Source organism: Euleptes europaea, chromosome 14 (assembly GCF_029931775.1).
Source record: "Euleptes europaea isolate rEulEur1 chromosome 14, rEulEur1.hap1, whole genome shotgun sequence".
NCBI lineage: Eukaryota > Metazoa > Chordata > Lepidosauria > Squamata > Sphaerodactylidae > Euleptes > Euleptes europaea.
Window position 1 is genome coordinate 25,297,414 of NC_079325.1, and position 22,225 is coordinate 25,319,638.

The 22,225-nt window shown below is 45.7% G+C and overlaps 1 protein-coding gene across 1 annotated transcript; it reads right to left on the bottom strand.

Moving 5' to 3' along the window:
• Positions 1-855: 855 nt before the first annotated feature.
• On the bottom strand, positions 856-12,348 carry NEFM (neurofilament medium chain). Its single transcript, XM_056860887.1, has 3 exons — positions 11,278-12,348; positions 5,819-5,943; positions 856-3,035 (listed from the first exon to the last, which is right to left on the bottom strand). Exons 1-3 carry the CDS (start codon positions 12,346-12,348, stop codon positions 1,424-1,426), a joined length of 2,808 nt encoding a protein of 935 aa, XP_056716865.1. The 3' UTR covers positions 856-1,423.
• Positions 12,349-22,225: the final 9,877 nt, after the last annotated feature.

Consider the following 22,225-nt stretch of genomic DNA (forward strand, 5'->3'; position numbering starts at 1 on the left):
CATTTACTGGCTAAAGATGGCTTTCAGAGGTCATGGCAGAAATTAGTTGAGGATAGATTGCAGAGGCTGAATTTGTCCCTTGAGGTTTTAAAGCTAATGGAATATCCCTCTGCAGGTAAACTAGTCAGATCTAGAGTGTTGCACCTTGACAAATGGAGCACTGGCTGCAGAGTACACAGGGTATGCTCCTTGTACCATCTGGACCTCCCCATTCCAATGTTTATTGTAAATATTTTAACTGTTCCCAAATACAGAGTGATTTGCTCCAGGTCAGATTAAATGCACTGTCACTGGGGGAATTAGGAGGCAAGTTTTCGGGGGTCCCCTTTTCTGAGCGATTTTGTGATTTTGGATCAGGAAGTTTGGACAATGCTTGGCATTTTTTGTTGATTGTAAAAAGCACGATCCCACCAGAGATAAATAGATCACAGTGTACATTCAGAGGTGGGGACCTGCCCTAAAGCAAGAGATACATTGAAAAAGCTATTGGCTGATACTGACCCAAATGTAACCCTCGCCGTGGCAAAATTTCTATCTATGGTTTTTAATGATACTTCCTTTTAACTGTACTCCTCAGATATTGTATTTCTGTATGTATGGTTATTTCTGCATTATTGAATTTGTTTTGCTCATGACCTGTTAGTCTGCGAGCATAAAGGACAGAATAAAGGAAAGGAAAAATAAAAGAAAGGACTAAACTCAAAGTTTTCAAATGAAATTGAGTCTACGCAGGTAAGTAACAACTGGCAGAGCAGTCACACACACCTTCCCACTTGCATTTTGCTAGCCTCCTTCAAAGGCAGAATAATGTATAACACCTTGGAGCCACGAGAGAAATCCCAGCAAAGCCAGACACACGTTTCCAATATGACCTTTATTGAGCACGAACTGCTGTGACTGCTTTACATCGAACAACAAAAGGTTGCATACTGTGCATGTCAAGGTAGGTTCTCCCATGAACAAAAAGTCCATCTTAATTGCACCAGTGAGGTAAACATAATTATTAAGTAGCTTAAGGCTAGGAGAATTCTGGGTATTTTTTTTCATTCATTCTCTTATTATTGTTTGTATTTGGCTCAGTTGGTTCTTTGCATAATACATCTTAAGACGTTCCTCAGAAGCGTCCCATCAGCAGCTGAGGAAATTCAGCAACTTCCTCTGTAAGGATAACAGCTCATGCAATTTTTTTTTAATTCCCCAAGTTTTGCAGAGGGAGTGCATCTGGGGCTTACATGCGTTCCTCCCCCCCGAAACCCTGGGTATTGCACAAAAGTAAATAAAAAATAAAATAAGAGTATTTCGGAGACTTCACGAGAGAACCCTTTCCGCTTTGAAGCTGTCACTTTCATGCATTTTGCAGCTGTCCTATGGCTTAACCTTTTGCACCGACCCAAGCTCTTCTCAAGGGAAAAAAATTGTTATCCTAATCACTCTCTTTAACTTCTTTCACTACAGCATGTGAAGTGACCTTCTTAGTGGACACTAATTTCTCAGCAACTGTTTCCCCCTGCTCTTCCACCTTCTGGGTGACAGTCACTGACTTCGTGATGTATGTGGTTGTCCCATCATCCCCTTCACTAGTAAATTTCTCAACCTTTTTGGTTACCACAACTTTCTCTTCACTCTTCTCCTTCTTCTCCTCTTCAGATGGGCTAATGTCCAGGCCATTGGTGACAACGCCTTTGTCTTCCTCCTCCACTTGCTTGGCCTTGGAGCCTTCCTCCTCCTCTTTCTCGTTCACCTCTCCATTTATAGCTATGTCTTCTTTTGTGGATTCCTTTGATGCCTTCTCACTTTTGTCTTTCTTCTCTTCTTTGGGTTCTTTCTCAGTACCAACCTTTGCTGCCTTGGAAGCTGGGATGGTCTCTTCTACTTCTTCTTTCACTGGGGACCCTGCTTTTTCTGGGGATGCTGTTTTTTCTGGTGTACTTGCCTTCTCTGGAGTCCCAGCTTTTTCTGGGGATGCTGCTTTTTCTGGTGTACCTGCTTTCTCTGGAGATCCTTTTTCTGGAGTTCCAGCCTTCTCTGGAGATCCTTTCTCTGGTGTCCCAGCCTTCTCTGGAGACCCTTTCTCCGGTGTCCCAGCCTTCCCTGGAGACTCTTTCTCTGGTGTCCCAGCCTTCCCTGGAGACCCTTTCTCTGGAGTCCCAGCCTTCTCTGGAGATACTTTCTCTGGAGTCCCAGCCTTCTCTGCAGACCCTTTCTCTGGAGTCCCAGCCTTCTCTGGAGACCCTTTCTCTGGAGTCCCAGCCTTCTCTGGTGAACCCCCTTTCTCAGGAGAACCTGCCTTTGCTGGAGACCCTGACTTTTCTTCTTCAGCTTCCTCCTCTCCACCTCCCTGCTCATCCTTCTGATCTTCACTTTCACCTTCAACTTCTTTCTTCTCTTCTGCTGCAGGAGATTTGGGGGGAGATGTTTTCACCTTTTCTACCTTCACTGGTGCAATGGCTTCCTCCACTTCTCCTTCAGCTTCGTCTTCAGCCTTCTCTTCTGACTCTTCTTCTTCCTTGGTCTCTGCTTCAGCTTCCTCTGCTTCTCCCTCACCTGCCTCCTCTTCTCCTTCCTCACCCTCTTCCTTTTCACTTTTTTCCTCTTCTTTTTCAGATCCTCCTTCTTCTGCTTCATCAGATTTTGCATCCTCCTCTTCCTCACCACCCTCCTCTTCTCCTTCTTCCTCCTCTTCGGGGGCGGCTGCTTCAACCTCAGCTTTAGCCTCGGCTACTATTTCTTCTTCCACAACTTCCCCCTCCTCTGCTTCTTCTTCCTCCTGTTCCTGTGGTGTGGCTCCAGCAGCCAGTTCTTCTGCCATAGCTGCCAAGGCTTCATCCAGTTCAGATTTCTCATCCTCCACTTTCGTCTCTTCAATTATTTCTTCTACGAACTTGTGCTGGACCTTTATTTTTGGAGCTTCAACTTTTGATTTCTGTATTTTGCTACTTGATATTGTTACAGAAGGTTGCCTGTGTGTAAACGTTGGCCCAGTGATGCTTCCAGAGAAGACATTGAATCTTGTCTCTTCACCCTCAAGAAGTTTCCTACGGGAATAAGAGAGAGAAAATTAATGTGTATCGCCCTTTTCTTGAGCTGAAGATGAGAATGAATAAGTGGTGCTGCAAGTATCATTATGTACCATTAAAAACTTTTTTAGCAACTGGAAGGTTGAATCCTCAAATAACTTCTCACACTCTGAAGATCACTTCCTTCTCCTGAACAGTTTTGCTGACATGGATGGGTAGTAGAGATGGATGAGAAGGAAACAGACTGTGTTTGGAGTGTCTGTAACTATTCACCTGGGAGACAGCCCCTTAAACATTCCCTCCCCTTAGGAAATGCATAAAGGAATATCACTGCTTTAAGAGAATCCTTATGTGATTTTTATACATTGTTATACCAGTCCCCACTCTCATCTCAGACCAGTTTGCATGCCCAACAACCAACCTCTGCTGTACTTAATCAGTCTGGAGGAAAAGGGCCAAAATGAATATGAGCAGCTGACCACCTGGCATATGTTTTGCAGCCCTTTCATTTCAGAGAGTATTGTCCACGTTCTCTCAAAGTTAAAGAGGGACCTTCTCTTGGAATTACTGAAGTCAGCTACAGAGTGGACATCTTGATATTACTTCATTTTTACCTTTATTTATACAGTATTTTTCCCCAATGGGACTCGAAGTGGCTTATAACCTTCTCTCCTCTATTTTATCCTCACAATAGCCCTGTGAGGTAGGCTAGGCTGAGAGTGTTTGACTAGCTCAAGGCCACCCAGCAAGCTTCCATGGGAGAGTGGGGATTAGAACTTGGGTCTCCAAGATCCTAGTCTGACACTCTAAGCACTACAGAACACTGGATCTCTTCAAAAGGCCATTACTGACACACATATACACGAGGCATGATCAAGCCAAAATTAAGAAGGTTCAAGTCCCTTTGCTTTCAGTGGGACAATTTCCTTGAAAGGGATGTAAATGTGCTTATCTGTGGATTAATTGAGCCCTTTGCATATTTTTTCAGCATTAACTGCAAACTAATATTGTCCACAGAAAGCTGCCCTGTGTCCTATGAATGATTAGCATCTTTAAAAAAATTGAGCCTGGATCCTTTACCCCCCCCCCCAAAAAGATGCTGATGCCTAAAAAACATCTAACGTTACTGCAAATTCCCTCACAAGGATCAAATCCTGACTCGGCTCTTTGGGTGATTGGGCTAATCACTCTCTCAGCCAAATATACCTCAGAGGGTTGTTGTGAGGCTCAAAGGAAGAAGGGGAAATCATGTATGCTACCTTTTGCTCCTTGAAGGAAATACAGAATTTTTAAAAAAATGAATAGAAACAGATCAGCTAAAAGGTTAGCCCAGAATGCCTAAACTCTAAATAGGAACATGTTCCAAATCACGATAGAAGTTTAAACAATGTGATTGTGCCTGTCAACATCCAAACTTTAGATTCTTCTTGATTGGATTCTGGGCAGCACTCAGTAGGTGAGGCTGCTAGCAGGCTCTGTTAGTCGGGGTCTTTGTGGCCTTTGTTGAAAACAGTATGCTAGGCCAGATGGACCATTAGTATGATCCAGCAAGGCTGTCTTCTGTCAGATCACATTTGCTTATTTGGTTATAAGCTGTCTATACAGGGCCAACTTTTTTGCTAGATGGTACATTATAGTAGCCATAATGTTTATTTATTCATTCATTTATGGCATTTTGACCTGCTCTTCTCCTCAGGGCTTCTAGGAAGCTTACAATATTAGTTGAATTACATATCAACAAAGCTCTGGAGCTCTCCCCCCACAGAGCCTCGTCTGTCCCCTTCTGAATACCAGTTGTTGGGATGGTAGGTGGGCTATTGCCTTCACACCTTGCTTGTGAATTTCTCGGAGGTGTTTGGTTGGCCAATGTGGGAAACAGGATGCTGGGTTAGATAGACTTTTGATTTGTAGGGCTCTTCTTATCTTCCTATGCACATTTACTTGGAGGTGGATCTCACTGATTTCAGTGGGACATTCCCAAATAAGAGTGCAACCTAAGACTTCCAATGATATAGTCTGGAGTAGTGCCAGTTTGCTCACTAGCACCATATTTGCTTTTTTAAAAATGGCTATTTCCATCTGAGGGTGGCCACCATTGACTTGAAAAGGTTGGGACATGAACGTCTGGATTCTAAAGATGGCTCAATTGCAAGCTTCAAATCTGCTTCAGAAGTCATCTTGCTGATGTCAAGAAATCAACCCAAAGAAAGCATTTTGACAATTGTGGGGGTTATTTAGTGTTGGACCTCAAGTGATTTCCACCAGCACTCACCCCCCGCAAGACACAGAATCCCTGAGTGAAATAAACGTAAGAAAAAACACAGCAGATGCCTAGGAGTAAAGATCCTAGTATAAACAATTCACTCCTCTATGCCTGTTAAGATAGGGCAGCAGTGCAGTTAACTTATTCAGAATACCCACCAAGAAATGCCTTTGACACTAGAGAAGAGCAAGACATTTTTAGTCATTTCTCCCAGGCTATGGATTGAACTCCTGCAAAATCCTCCCTTTTTAGTGTTCTGAAAACTACATAAATCCCACTTTTTGGAGCAGAAGTTTAGAAGCTATGCTGGCTGGTTTCTTCTGGAGTTATGTTGTTGCAGCAGAGTATTCTTCTATTACAGTGACAGTGTGATTAATTGCATTGTGTTTAAATAGGGTCTAACTGTATTTTAACAATAATACTATGCATTTAAATAGCACTTTCAAATTGTCGCTATTTGGCTTTTTCTCCCCTGCAACCTAAAAGCATCTGAGCCGCAATTCCCAGATCAGCCACCTCTGCAGAGTGTCTACTGTACCTGTATGCAGCAATCTCAATGTCAAGGGCCATTTTGACATTGAGCAGGTCCTGGTATTCCCTCAAATGACGCGCCATTTCCCATTTTGTACCTCTCAGTTCATTTTCCAGCTGCTGAATCGTCTCCTGCAGGCAAGACACAAACGATCCTTTAGGAAGTTACAAGTGACATTTAAATATGGGTGCTATGAAGCACCGAGGAGGAAAGGGGAATATGGACCAGAAGGACGTGGCATGCTGGTAATAGGGTAGATCTGGACTCTTCAACCACTGAACTGTCTGTATGAATTTGTCTCCCCTTGACCAACCCATGGTGGACAGACAATGTCTGGGTTTGGTCCCTGATGATCTAAAGAATCTTTTCCCCAACAGAGCTGAACAGGCCCTTTCCTGTGCCCCCTCCCCACCCCAATTCCAGACAGCTGGAAAGAAACCAGCACCTGTTGGTGTAGAACACTGAGAAGGACTTTAAGGGGTTATCGAAAAATTGATGGGGACTGTCAATCATAACTTAGCAGCAGCCACTTCTATGAATGAAATTAAACTCAATCAAACACATCCTTGTTCTGTTCGGAGTCCAGTTCTTCAACCTGCTCCTAGGATCACAGAATCATACAATCTTCTTATCTTGAGCCTTGAATCCAAAATCTAGAAGCCCATTCTGATTCAGCATCCTATATGGCCGCTCCTTAGCCTGAAATAAGATTCTCCCTAGAAATCTTATTTAAAAGCTAAATATCACAACTCAGTTAAGGTAAAGTACTTAGATGTCAGCTAGTTTTGGCAATATCTTAACCAAGTTATGGATCAAAAAGCCTCGATTTTAAAAAGGGTCTTTACTTTTCTTGTTTTGAACAGGTTATTTCAGAAAAAAATATGCCTCAAAATATTTCCTTTGTTCCTGGACGTTTATATCAAGTTAATATAATTTTGTTCTCTTTCCTCCAAAGAGCTCAGTGGAGCAAATGCCTGCCCCATTACTCTTCACAACAGCCTTGTGAGGTAGGTTAAAGACTACTCTGGGGTTATCAAGTAAGCTTTGTGGCTCTGTTGGGATTTTGAACTCAAGTCTCCTTGGTGACCTGAGTCCAGCATTTTAAACAGTATGCCATACCGGCTCGTTGAAATATCGGGTAAGAATATTTCAGTCTAATTCTTCAGCTTCTTAAAGTGAGACAAACAGTCATGAGCTGATGTATGTCATATTCCTGCAAGTGCCAGTGATTGTGCTAAGGAATGATACTTTCCATATCAAGGTATTTCTCAAGTTGGTTGCTTCTTGTAGTCAATAGGATTCAGGTGCCTTTTGATCCAAACCTCTGTTTAAAACAGCAATCGGATCATTGACAAGTCTGAGATTGACAAGATGTACATTCATGGCGATAAGTAAAATACAAAGCTTTACAGAAAGTCCAATAGATAGTTAAATGATTAGAATTCAGCACTGAGGTTTTAAATAAAATACTTTGCTGGACTTTCAATAAAGGTCTGTATTTTATTGCTGTACTTTTCCTTCTAAAGATGCAGTCAATACTCTGCTGAAATCAACAACAAAATGTCCACATCTCTCAATGGGGCTGCTTGTACTTTCATTTAACAGCAATAAACAGAGGGAACAGGATAGAAGAGGCTTTCAATATTTATCTGCTCAAAATAAATCTAGATTGACATCCCACTTCTAAACCCATAGGCTTGGGTCCAAAGCTGAGCAAATTTCCCACGCCCACCAGAAAAAAAAGAAAACCTCCTGAATGTTGGGATACTTTCTAGAATTGCTTTTTGGAGATGCAAAGGACTCCTGCCAGGGGGGAGGTTGGCAGTTTCCCATCTTTTGTGCAGCTAAATGGAACCTTCATGTTCGGAAGCAGTATATCTCAGAATGCAAAAAAACAGGATGGGTGGAAACAACAGAGGGAAGGCTTGGTCCTTGTGCCCCTTTGGGTGCAGGGTTTCCATAACATCTGATAGGCATTGTTGGAAACAAGATTCTGGGCTAGATGACCCACTGGTCTGATCCTGGAGGGCTCTTCTTTTGCTCAAGGCAAGTTTCTCCCACATTTCCAGAATGCAGGTGTCCGTCTATAAGCTCAAAGCTCCGGATTGCAAATTCTTGGCATCAGGGAAGGAAATGGGTACAAATGGTTTTTGAAAAAGGAAGAAACCAGCCGTGTGCAACATGATCACCCTGTTATGTTGTGCCTCGGAGGCCTATTTCTGAAAACCCCCACTGAATTCAATCTCTGGTTTCCAACTTGCATTGCAAGGTTAAGGTCTTGAGAGTTGCTATACATAAATGGACCCTGTCATTTGGAAACACAGTGATAATTCCCCAACAGTTTTGCTCCATATGAAGAAGTATTAGCGGCTAGGCTGGGCAGGGAAACCAAAAAGTTGTCAGGTTTTATTTCTGCTTTGCCTGCACAGCATATAGCATATTTTGACAATGGTTTGCTGACTATTGTATCAGCGATTGCACTGTGCGAGCATTTATGGTATTGTTCGCAACAATTCATACCATTTGTCTTTTGATTCATTCAGCTACTGATTCGTTTTTGCAATGCCTAATTTTACATGGAGGGGGGAAACATTTTTTCCTGTCCAGCTTAATTCTCTGTGGTGCAGTGAGAATATCTGATGAGCTGCCTTCTGCTCTGGCAGGATGGTTTTATGACTTCCCCGCTGCCAGCAACTTCTGCATTGCAGAACTTCAAGCTGCACCGGGTGGGGGTGGGTGGGGGCAAGAAAACACTGCCATCTTGTTGCTGGGCTCATTTTCATTGCATTCTTATTTTATTTTATTCAATTACTACCTCGCCCTCCCCAGCTGAAGGCCGGGCTCAGAGTGGCTCACACTACATTCCAACATACAGCTAGGTCCCTTCCCAAAAGCTAATTCAGTGGGGGACGGGCGAATCCCTTCTGCATAGGCAGAGATTATCTACAAGCCTGCAGTGTCACCCTGGTGGGGTGACTGAATTGCCCTCCCCTCTTGGCAATAAAAGACGAGCAGAGAATCATACTGCTTCCTATCCCAAAGGAGTTGGTTGAGAGGGTTGGTTGCCTTTTGTGCTGGACGGCTTCATTTGATTAGCTGCTCGGCACAAATAGCTGCTGCATTGCAGAAGTTCATGAGGGATAAGCACAAGGGCGTTCTGCAGCAGCTGTTCATCATCGGCACAAGAAGCCTAGCACATGAACACATGAAGCTGCCTTATACTGAATCAGACTCTTGGTCCATCAAAGTCAGTATTGCCTACTCAGACCAGCAGCGGCTCTCCAGGGTCTCGGGCAGAGGTCTATCACATCACCTACTTGCCTAGTCCCTTTAACTGGAGATGCCGGGGTCCATCAGAGTCAGTATTGTCTACTCAGACCGGCAGCAGCTCTCCAGGGTCTCGGGCGGAGGTCTTTCACATCGCTTACTTGCCTAGTCCCTTTAACTGGAGATGCCAGGGATTGAACCTGGGACCTTCTGCATGCCAAGCAGATGCTCTACCACTGACCACAGATCTTTCTTTACATTTTGGTTCATCCTGTAAAACTATCTCCTCTGCTTGGCTCAGCTTAACCAAAACAGCACTTTGTGTGATAAAAGGAATAATTATAATTGTACCCTACTAGCATTAGTTTTGTCTTTTAGAAACTCTCCCGGCATCATTTGAGGTTGTGCCACGTTTTCAATTTTCCTTGTTAGCCTTCCCTTTCATGTGTTTGTCCCAGATTTTATAGCAAGTTGCCATGAGTAGGGTTGTGTCTATGAAAAGTAACCAATACATTCAAATAATCATCATACATAATACTTGAGTGTAACAATTTTCATATGAGGTAGTGTTATTCTATTATTACTATGCTCTTCCAAGGTACACCTCCACTTACACCACAGCCATGCCATTGGATTGAATAGGACTACTCTAAAGGTTGTGACTGGTAACCCCTGTGACTTAGATGCAGAGGATATAGGTGGGGGGCAGTTTTTGCAGTGCTGGTGCAACATAGTCAGCATTTACTGGTGCAAAGAACTTTGGCAGAGATCTTTTGCAAGCTCATTCTTTTTTTCTGCTGGAAGCCAATTCTGTAGCACTTTCCAGCCTTTTCCTGTGCTGCTGGAGAGACTTGTTCAGCAGTCATGCTCCGCACTGGAAAGCAAATCCCCCCTTGTGGTAGATGTTATCAGTCCACTGCAGCAAAAAACAAAAGTCCTGTGACCCCTTAAAGACTACAGCATCAATTGTCGCATCAGCTCAAGCCAGTGGTTTTAAGCCTATGAAAGCTGATGGACAACAAATGTGTTAGCTTTCAAGGAGTTTGCTTTTGAATCGAGGAAGTTTATCATGCGTCTCCAGGGGGGAACTCTCCAGGTTATCCTTTGGCCAGCTGTTTCCACCACCAAAGTGAAATCCTTGAAGAAGAAAAATCCTGGGGTTTTATTTGCAGCTGAACTGTCAGTTCCAGACCCCCACTGCAAAGGTAGAGGGTGCTTCTGTTCTGCAGAGGGGCAGGTGGGTTCCCTCCCTTCCACTTCCATGTGGGCAAGCAGGTAGTATGTTCCCCCCCCCCCGTTGCCCCACCCCAAGAGATCAGAGATTAGGAGGAGCCAGCATGACAGCTCACTTCCCATCACCCCTCCTCCCTCCATCCCAGGTGGGAGGGCATCGTGATTGAGCACCCACCGATGAACAGTTCTGTAATGCTCAAAAGCTTGAAAGTCATTCTCCTTGGGAGGCTGTTTGCTGTTCCCCCCCCAAAAAACGGGTTTTATTTTCAACAGCCGCCCTAACACAAGTCTTTCTCTTGGCAGACATTCTACAGCGTTACCCCCCCCCCCCATGTGCGCCCATCCACCTTGCAAGGGTAAGCAGGGTCTCCTTTGGGAGGGGGGAGGTACAGTGTTACCACCTCCCCCGAACTTTCTCCTTTGGGAGGGGGGAGGTACAGAGAGTCACCCACCTCCCCTGGACTTCAGCCAGATGGCTCACCCCACCGCCGCCTTCTTTTGCATTGGGACACACCCCCCTTTTGCACCAAGGCAGGCGGGGCATGCACACACCCATTCCCAAATCTGCTGTTTTTGATGCTATGGGGGGACGTCAGCAAGCCCCTCCCCTTCTAGATGACTAAACACATGAACACATGAAGCTTCCTTCTACTGAATCACACTCTTGGTCCATCGAAGTCAGTATTGTCTACTGAGACCGGCAGCAGCTCTCCAGGGTCTCAGGCAGAGGTCTTTCCCATCACCTACACGCCTAGCCCCTTTAACTGGAGATGCCGGGGATCGGACCTTCTGCATGCCAAGCAGATGCTCTACCACTGAGCCACAGTCCCTGCCCTAGACTAGACGGACGAGATGACCCTGGTGGTCCCTTCCAACTCGGTTATTCTCATGGCTGCTGCTGGCCCCACCCCAGATGTCCCATCTGCGCCGTCCGGCGGCAGGTCGAGTCCCCCCCTTCCCCATACCTGGTAGGTGGAGAGGTCCTGGTTGTGGCGCTCCTCGATGTCGTTGAGCTGGCGGTCGAGGGACTCCTTGGTGCCGCGGACGGACTCGAGCTCGATGCTCTTGGCCTGCAGCTGCCGCCGGTACTCGGAGATCTCCTCCTTGGCCGAGCGGATGGCCTCCTTGTTGGCCTCGGCGGCCTCGGTGAGGCGGGCGTAGCGGCCCTTGAACCACTCCTCGGCCTGCACCATGTTCTGGTCGGAGTGGCACTCCAGCTGGGAGCGGATCTCCTTGAGGGCGGCCGTGAGGTCGGGGCGGGCGTAGTCCTTGCGCTCGACGGCGGCGCGCGAGGCCTGGATCTGGGCCAGCAGCTCGGCCACCTCCTCCTCGTGGGCGCCGCGCAGGAAGGCCACCTCGTCCTGCAGGGCCTGCAGCTTCTTGCCCAGCTCCCCCTTGGCCAGGGAGGCCTCCTCGACGTCGCGGCGCAGGGCGCGCACGGCGGCCTCGGTGTCGTCGCGGAGGCGCGCCTCGTCCTCGAAGCGCTCCTTGAGGCGCTGGAGGTCCTCCTCCAGGTGCTCCGAGTCCAGCTGCAGCGCCGCCTTCTCGTGGGCCGCCTGCTCGAGGGCGCCGCGCAGCTCGCGCAGCTCCTGCTCGAAGGCGTCGGCCAGCAGCGGCCGCCCCGCCTGCCGCTGCCGCAGCGCGCCGATCTCGCCCTCCAGCGCCCGGTTCTGCTGCTCCAGCGAGTGCACCTTCTCGATGTAGCCGGCGAAGCGGTCGTTCAGGCCCTGCAGCTGCTCCTTCTCGTTGGAGCGGCTCAGCTTCAGCTCCGCGCCGCCCCCGACGCCGCCGCCCCCGAGGCCGTTGAAGAGCGACGCCTGGCTCAGCTCCAGGCTCTCCGACGAGCTCAGCGCCGTCGAGCCGTACGAGGCCCGCGCCGCGCCCAGGGGCCGCTTGTACGGCGACGAGGCGCTGCTGGGCGAGCCCCGCGACCACGACTGCGAGCGGAAGCCGCTCGACGCCGACGCGCTGGCCCGGCTGTAGGCGCTGCGGCTCTCGGCCGCCCGCCGGTACGACGGCTCCAGCGGGTAGCTCATCCTGGACGGCTGGCGGGGCGCTTGGCGCGGCTTTCCCGGCGGCGGCGGCTCTGCGCAAGGCGGCGCTTTATATCCCGGAGCCGCACGCGGACTTGCAGGGGGCGGGCTGGGGGGGGGACGGGGACGGCGGAGGAGGGGAGGCCCGCCCCTCCGGACTAAGCCCAGCCCCTTCCCTCCGCTTCTCCCTCGGCCGGACGCGCCCCAATCCCAGGCCAGCCCTGCCCTCCTTTCCTCCCTCCCTCCCTCTGTGTCTTGCCTTCCCTGATCACAATTTTCCTCTTCATTCCTTCTCAACTGGAATGCTGATGTCTGTTACTCGTTTCTCCTCCCCCCCCCAGTATTAACCCGCTCCCCTTGTCTCCTTATTCCGGATTCATTACTCCCATCTGTCTCCCAACCCCCTTCCCTTCTTGCTCCTCTCCCCCTTCCTCCCCCCCAAGTATTAACCCGCTCCCCTTGTCTCCTTATTCCGGATTTCTTTCTCCCATCTGTCTCCCAACCCCCCTTGCCTTCTTGCTCCTCTCCCCCTTCCTCCCCCCCCAAGTATTAACCCGCTCCCCTTGTCTCCTTATTCCGGATTCATTACTGCCATCTGTCTCCCAACCCCCTTCCCTTCTTGCTCCTCTCCCCCTTCCTCCCCCCCCCCAAGTATTAACCCGCTCCCCTTGTCTCCTTATTCCGGATTCATTTCTCCCATCTGTCTCCCAACCCCCCTTCCCTTCTTGATCCTCTCCCCCCTTCCTCCCCCCCCCCAGTTATTCTCCTCCCCCTCCTTTCTCCATCGGACGCTGCTGGGATCGGAGCTCCGTAGAGGAGGAAGGCCTGTTTCCCCTCGCCCCCCCCCCTTCCAGCCAAGAGGCTACTTGGTCCGAAGACGACGGGATAGCAAGGGTGGTGGCGTAGGGGGCTGCTGGATCTCTCCTAAGGTGACCCAAGCAGGCCGTCTGCGTTGGGGTTTGGGGGGTGATCTGGAGCAGAAGAGCTTGGGCGGCTAGGTAAGGTGTGTGTGTCTTGTCTGGGGGAGGGGTGGCGGATTCAGCACCAAGGCCAGCGCCGCGGGCAGAAGCCGGCGCCGCCGGGGAGAGGGAGGAGGCCATTTATGCATGGGAGGTTTTGCCTTGGATTTGCCTCTCTCTAGGTGCTCATTTCCCCCCTCTGAATTCTCAAAACTCTGCATGGGGGCTGATTGTTGAGTTCTGAGAATTTGGATAGGGAAAATGTGCCTCTAGAGAGGGGCAAATCCAAGGTAAAAGCTCCCATACATAAATGGCCAGAGAAAGACCAAGGCAAGAAAAGCTGCCCCTGTCTTCGTGCCTTTGGTGCCTGGTCCTGCTTCCAAAGGGACTTTGCGACGCCCTGATTGTCCTGCTGCTTGTTTGCAAGGACTTGAAAATGGGTTTTATTCCCTATCTGCAATGCAGAGGGGCAGAAGGACCCAAAGCGACCAGGTTCCTTTCGCCCTCTACCTGCTTCTTTACTAAGCATTCTTAGCATGAGAGAGAGAGAGAGAGACCCATTGTAAAACATAGTCGTGGTAAGCAAGTGGCCACAGTTAAGAAACCTTTCTAGGAGCTGACCTTGTGAAAGGTCAGACTGGCACGGGGGATGGGAGATCTGCAGGGAAGGGCCGACTTAGGAAAGGCTCCCCTGGTTGAAGGACTGGCAATAGAGGAGACAGGGAAAATCCAGAGGGTTTCCACTGTGTGGATATTGCTTTCTCAAAAGCAATCTTCTTTAATGGCAGCACTGAGTCATCTTTATAATATATCACAGAGTTTTTTTAAAAAACTTTGTCTCTATCTCTCATCCCTTTCTCCCTCCCTCAATTCCTCCACCCACCCACCTTAAGCCATTATACATCCCACTCAGCACTTTAAAAAAAAATACATGCATGGTTTTCTCTCTGCTTTTTTTGGATCTTCTTTGACACGCAAAATAAGAATTACATTTTTGTGGTACAGATTCCAAGCCACTTGTTTTATAGCCACTCCCTTCCCATTCACTCCTGTGGAGTTAAACTGCTCATCAGTATAATGTTAGCATCAACTGATAGGACTAATTTTATTCAGGAGGGGGTCGGCATGTTGCGAATCACTGTATAAAGTGATACATAATTAATTACAGATAAGGAGGGAGGCCCCAGCCCTCCCCAGCCCTCCCCATCTAGTCCTAAGAATATCTGTACAGTAAGTCTCACTGCATCTCTTTACTTCCAAGTAGGTGTGCATAGTCATGTATCCCTACTCAGGCTTATTTTACAGCTTTTTCTTTGGGAGGGTCTCAGAGCGTGCATGCGGAACTGTAATAACAACCCTTGTTTGCAAGTCTCTTGTTTAATTCTTATAACAAATGTTGCTGCTTTGTTTTATAGTGGTTCCCCCCCCCCTCAAAGTTGGAAAGGCAGGGGTAAACTTTGCAAGCTACCAGGAAGCCCCTGCTGCTGCTGGCTCATTGATATGATGCTGTCATAGAACTGCAGTACTGCAGTCAGTGAAAAAAGGCAGGAAGTCGGTCTGGCTTCTTCGGGACGTCTGCTGAGTTTCATTTGCAGCCACCATTTAATCTTCTTGGAGCTGTATTTATAGCCACAGAGTCGTTTTAAGGGTCATCACAGCTTTCAGTTTGTTTAGATTTTTTTTATAGCATTCTGATCTCAAAATATTTCCCAGTTAATTTTGCCAAGAATGTCTTTGTAGGAATAAAACTAAAATTGTAGGTTCTACAGTTAAAAAAAATGTTTTATAGGAAAATATCATACAAGAAACATCATAATGCCAAATAGGATAATTGACGCTGCAATCCTCTATGCTGGGGAGCAAGTCCCACCGAATGCATTGGAACTGTCTTCTGAGTAAACATGCATGGGTTTGGACTGTGCAACTGAAATCACACTGATGGTGCTTATATAAATAAATGAATAACAATAATCCTAGCCACAATTACTTGAGAGTAAGCTCTACTGAATAAAGGGGACCAGCTTTTACATAAACATGCCTAAGGTTGGGCTAGAGGTTCTCCTTTAAACCAAATCCATCTAACTCCACGAAAGTTAATGTAGATTTCAATGTGCCTGCATTTCATATTTACCTAGAAGTCAGACTAATGGATTTCCATGTAAGTTCTGATTAAGTGCTTTTATGATGTCAGGCTAAACTTGCAGGAGTCCATTCACTTCAGATTAACTGGTTTGTGAATGAAACTTTTAGTTTCTTTTTTGAAAAAATAACAAAATATGTGGCAAACCTGTCTATTTTACTGTTTGAATAAAGAATGCCAGCATTCTGAATATTGAAATGGTTCATTCACAAGGAGAATAGATTCAGGTTGGAGGAACCTTTTCAATGTAGGGTAGAACTTAAATGCAGAGAGGTGAGCTGATGCTGCAGAAAAGTACCGGAGCCATAGCATGATTTTCACAACCAAATTTCTTTCATTGCATTAAGTGCTCGGATATATAGATGACTTGAAAGTCAGTGTGATATAACCAAAATGCTTATGCAAATTGGCTTGTTTATTATATTTTTGAAATCTGGAAATGCTAGTTTGCCCAATGATTTCAACGCAGTTATGTTCATAGCCCAACCCTTTCCACTTTGAAAAAGAGAATTGTTTTAATGACTGCTCTTTCTAACCCACATTCTTCCAAGCAGTCTCACTGAAGGCAATCATTTCTTAAGAACAAGAAAATTGCAACCTATTGCAGAAAGGAGCATGCATTTATATTAAAATGTCTATAGGAAGTAGCTCCATAGAAACAAAACAGACAGGATTTATATCTCTTTTGACATGATCTCTGCTCTATCAAAATATATGACTGGACAGGAAAATTACTCCTGTGGTTCTCTGGAGGTAATCTGAAGGTTAAAGGGGATTTATAGGATGTTTCCAGGTAACTTTAAAGAAACTGGTTCCTTTCCAGTATCAGTGGCTGTGATCCTGCATGCAGTCTGGCTGCAGCTTAATGGGTGCAGGATCATAGTTAGTATATGTTGCATTTCTAGAGATTCAACATCTTTTATTTCCATATAGAAGTTGTTTACTTGGAGGGAAATCCCAGTGGTTAAAACAACCTGCCTTCCAAGCCTAGGATTTTCATATTTTAAAATATGCCAATTAATTTTTTTAGAGGGGGGAATCCCCTATCCAAATAATGCAATGTTAATAATCAGGGACCAAACCCAACCCCCAACCCCCCACTTTCCACTTTCAAAATGCCTCTTATGCAGAGACAAAGAAACTTTTTTTAAAAAATTGCATCAATAACATCATGATTCAATGGAAGGACAGTAGAAAACCAATGCAGATGTTTGCAGCTCTATTGTTTCATATGAACTATGATTGGGAACTAAAACATTCTGTCATGAAGATGCTTAATTTTGCTTGCCAGTGGGCAAATAAAAGGATGGGAGTCTTTTGTTGCTAATTTTTCAATTGTTACTCTCATGCTTTGGGATGATTTTCCACTTATTGTTCAGAATGCCCTGTCTCATTCAGTTTTTCAAAAGTCCTGCAAGGCTATTCTGTTTGATAGGACTTTTCCTCCCCACCCCAGAGCCGGAGCCCAATCTCATCAGATCTCAGAAGCTAAGCAGGGTCTGCAACGGTTACTACTTGGGTGGAAGACCATCAAGGAAGACCTGGGTTGCTATGCAGAGGAAAGCAGCGGCAAGCCACCTCTGCTCATCTTTAGCCTTGAAAAAGCCATGAGGTGTCACCATGAGTTGGTTGCAACTTGATAGCACTTAATGATTTATCTGGGATGACCCAGGCTAGCCCAATCTTGTCAGATCTCAAAAGCTTAAGCAGGGTCAGCCCTGGTTTGTACTTGGATAGGAAACCATCAAGGAAGTCCAGGGTTGCTATGCAAAGGCAGGCAATGACAAAGCATCTCTGTTTGTCTTTTGCCTTGAAACCCTATGTGGTTGCCATAAGTCAGCTGCAACTTGGCAGTACTTTCTGCCACATGTATTGTAGGCTTAGCTTGTAATATTTCAAGGTAGGGGGTTTGCTGTGCAAACTGGATTTTGTTGTGTTTCCTTTGGAAACCACCCTGAGCTTTTATGGAAGGTTGGAGTATACATCTTTTAATAATAAGAACTAGGTGATCTGAAAGACCTCTGCTTTGAGACCCTGTCGAGCTTCTGCCAGTCTCAGTAGACAATACTAACCTTGATGGACCAAGGGCCTTATTCAGTATAAAGCAGCTTCCGGTGTTCAATCATTCTGTATCTCACCTTCCCACAAAACTCAATGCAGTATACATAGGACTCCCAGAAGACTTACCATTCTCCAGAAGCTGCATTCTATGGTATAAAGCAGAAAACTCCCCATGATAAGTGTATCATTTAGATCAGACTCAATGGCTTCTTGGATTAGGCCATGCAATTCGCAAGCAGTGCAAGATCTATGATTAAGATCTTTCCATTTTTGTGGAAAAGCTAATTAGCAACCTCTGGTGGCTGCTTTGAAGATTGGGAGTGGGTGGGCTCTGGGAAAGTTTTAACATTTTCCTTCTATGCCTCTTCCATGATTTAAATAGCTCCCTATCCTCTAATTAGCTCTGAATGGTGCAAGCATCTGTACCTATATTTTCCCCCATGCAAAGCTAATCGATACTTTGGAGAGGTTGTGGAAGACAGTGGAGAAGTGTTAAAGACACTGCCACAATCACTCTTGTGTGTCCAGTAGGAATGCTCCAAAATCAAAGTCTTGGCTATAACAAAAATGTAGAGACTAATGTAGAGTCTGTCCTGGCTTCCTGAGTGCCCCAGGGGGTGCCACAGAGCCTGGCTAGGGTATTTCCAGGTGCCTGCTTGCTCCTTGAGTTTTGGAACTAAATCCAATGGGTCTTTAATGGAACAAAATGGGAGATGTAGATTTCTCCCTACCAGCTGACTTTAATAGCTAAACACTGTGCTCATCCAAAGCATGTGCATCACAGCCATTCAGTCTTGTTTCAGCCATAGAAGCAGATTTCCTTCTGTTTCTGGCTTCTCAGCTTCTCCCGATGTTCCCACAGTGGTCAAACCCTCTTTTTGCTTTGGAAATCGGAGCCATACAGCATCTCTCCCCCAAAAGCAAAGAACTGATCTTGCCTCTCCTAGTGGCAGCCATTTTTCGGTGGTGGCCACAACACCTTCTCAAAATTCCAAAAATGACCATAGACTTTCGACAAGGTGGTGGACCCCTGCTGTAAGAATTTCTGAGATCCGAGTGAAGTATTTTGAACACTCTAGGGTTATCTAAAGGCTGAGAACCACAAGCTCTTTGTGCAAATGTGTGTGTCTGCATCTTAACCTGGTTCATACATATACAAGGTAAGGAGGTGGCAAAGAATGGACAGACTGCACCACGGCAGGCATAGGGTCACATTTTGGAATATTCCCCTATGCTAAAAACTCCCTGCAAATAGAAAACTAACACAGTACACAAAGAGGAAAGGATAGAACGTTCTGTGATAGTTTTCTATTTGCAGCGAACCACTGGTGCAAAGGAGCGTTCAAGGATTAGAATCCCCTACCACCAATGTGAAGTTTGCATAGTCCTCCCTACCACCTCAGGGGTCTGCTGCCCCATTTCTTCCTGCATGTGTGAACCAGGCCTTAATCCAGACAAGAATGTAGATCACCATTAAAGCGCCACACAGAGAAGCACCTTTTGATGTGTAAGTGACTCTGGATTGAGCTCCAAACCTATCTTTTGCTTATTTGCTCTGCAACCAGAGTATGTCCTGTGGATAATGAGAAAGAATAGTTTTGGGACCTGGCTGGTGATGCTTCGTGGATTCCTCTCCTAGAAGACCAGCTCTGCTCAGCCTCATTAGCTTCCTAGCAGAGGCAGTTTCTTGCAGGGCGCACTGGGCTATAATCAGGGAAAAAATTGCTTTCAAATGAATCAATAACCCTTAGTTTCAGCAGCTTTAGAAGCTGATTCGAGGAATTCTTGACCGACTCTTGCTCCAGCTGTAGTTTCTTCAGGATCTCGTGAGGATTCAAGATGGATCACTGGTTGCTGCTCCACAACTTATTTGCAGCCCTGGTCAGTCAGCGGCGCCACCAACACAAGGAAGGGGTGAATAAGGTCCCTTTTTTCATTGCTGTGCATGTGAAATTGTGGAAGGAATGTTGGAAGCAACTGGGGTAATCTGAGCTGGGCTGCTTAAAAAAAAAAACTCTCTTTCCCTATCCTAAGAAGAGAAGGATTAAATACCTGGAAAATATATACATATAAATTCTTCTCTGATTAAGTTTAGGCTAGAAAAGTGATAATGCCAGCAATGTTACAGCAGGCAGCTCTTTGGTGTGCTACAGACCCTGGGAGATGCCCTCTCTATCCCAGATCATAGAATCATAGAGTTGGAAGGGACCACCAGGGTCATCTAGTCCAACCCCCTGCACAATGCAGGAAATTCACAACTACCTTCTCCCCCTCCACGCCCAGTAACCCATACTCCATGCCCAGAAGATGGCCAAGGTGTCCTCCCTCTCATGATCTGCCTAAGGTCATAGAATCAGCACTGCTGACAGATGGCCATCTAGCCTCTGCTTAAAAACCTCCAGGGAATAGGGAGGATGGGAGAATTTAAAATGAATTAAATTTCTTAATGGAAATAATGTTACTTTGTTTTACTAATCCTTTCATTATTATATTCTTTTCTTTGATTTTATTATATTATAAGATAGAATTAATTTCTAACTCTTTTTTCTTGTTTTCTTGTTTCTTTCTGTTTTCTTTTTTGTTACAGTAAGGGATAGATTAAATAATGGAAATAAATATTAGGATTAGAAGTTTTATTCAAAAGATGATACAAATATATTTTGAGATAGAGGAGGGTATAGGGGAAATCAACTTATGATTGAATGTAACAATCTTGGCAAATGTTTTTTATCTATTCTGCTCTTTACTGTTTATTTGTATTGTTGAAATATGTCTTTAATAGTTTAGAAAAAAATTAAAAAATTGTATTAAAAAAAAAAACCCTCCAGGGAAGGAGAGCTTACCACCTCCCGAGGAAGCCTGTTCCACTGAGGAACTGCTCTAACAGTTAGAAAAGTCTTCCTAATGTTTAGACGGAAACTCTTTTAATTTAATTTCAGCCCATTCGTTCTGGTCCGACCTTCTGGAGTAACAGAAAACAACTTGGCACCATCCTTTATATGACAGCCCTTCAAGTATTTGAAGATGTTTATCATATCACCTCTCAGTCTTCTCTTCAGGTTAAACATACCCAGCTCCTTCAACCTTTCCTCATAGGACTTGGTCTCCAGTCCCTGGGAAATTATTAGGAAGGAAATGGAAACTAATGCAGATGCCTTCCAAAGCATGCACATACGTGCAAGACATACAGGTAGGTAAATCCCAAGGCCATAAGATTTCATCCTGCTGCCAATTCCACACCAGGAGACTAGCTTTGATAGACACAGACACAGTAAAACAATTCTTGGAATGCACCACTTCCGAATGCTCAAATTCATAAAGGCTAGCCTGGCTAGGTTTGGTTCCTTCTTTTCCTCTTCTCACTCACCCCCCATCCCCATGTGTTCTGTGAAGTCTCTCAAAAGCCTTCTGCATGACCAGACTAGACTCAGCCTACCCGTCCATTCTGCCACAAGGTCATCTTACCCCAGCAAATTCCGACAGAAAGATCTGTGTCTTTCTTAAAGCGACAAGATTGAATCATTCTGCAAACAAAATTGGACTGGTGGCCAATGAGTGAGAACAGTATGAAATAGAACAATCAATTTTAGCACCCGGGCATGGTGCTGGAACAGGTTGTTTCTTGCAAGGGAGCACCAGAATAGGACAGTAAATACATTTTCCAAATTAATAAAATATGAAACGTGAATATGACTCCCCAAAGTCACATGCAAAAAGAGACCAAAGTCAGTGTTTAAAAAAGGTAAAATGTCCATATCCCTGAAATAAAGGACCTGGACAAATATCAGATTATGCGTCACTGAAGTGGTAACCCTGTGTCTGGCTCTCACTACTTCACTCCTCATGCATCAGTCCAGTACTTCCACATGAAAACAAACTCCTGTCTATAGAAACATGCAGGCTACAGCTACAGTTTACCCTGCTTCCCATCATGCTAGATTTCTCTCTAGTCTGAAGACAAAACATAATTATTAGAGCCACAGGAGAATATCCTAGTGCAGAAGAATTGTGTTGGTGTACTTAGTAAGCGCTGCTTTTGCAAACCGTGTGGTGAAGTGCCCTCTGGTGGGAGAAGCTAGAAAATAGCAATGAGGATTTTACAACTGTCAATTCATGCAGATGTTATTTTAAAAAGAGGGCTGGTTCAAATGTAGTTGGGCGGGGGGAGGGAGAACATAAGAAGAACCCTGCTGGATCAGACCAGTTCTCCAGTATCCTGTTTCCAACAGTGGCTGGCCAGTTGCCAGGTTGGCCTAGTAGTGGGGCTCATGAAAAATTCTACTGTCTGCAGAATGCTTTGTGTACTACAATGCACGTGAATATACATGCACAGTAGTGATAGCCTGAGTAGAGTTTCTCCACCAATCACAGGGAGAAGGAAACCGCTTGTTTCCTATAGAGAGAAAAATAGTTGAGGGGAAAAAGAGCAGGGAGAGGAAAGCAAGCCTACTGCCTGTTGCTCCTCTACTCCTAGGCCATTTATGCTTGGTAATTAGCAGTGCGTTCCAGGCTGAAGTGCCCCACATATTTTTTTTTTAAGTTTTTCACGCTGAACCATCATTTAGGAAGTGACTGCGAAGCGACTGCGAAGCCCGCACATACCTGCTTTGAATTTCTTAAGAGCCCCTTTAACACGACCTTTTGTGTTTGCTCCACCCCCACTTTGAAGAATCTCCTCAAGGAAGCATGCAAAATGACATCCGCGCATTAGCTATGCAAA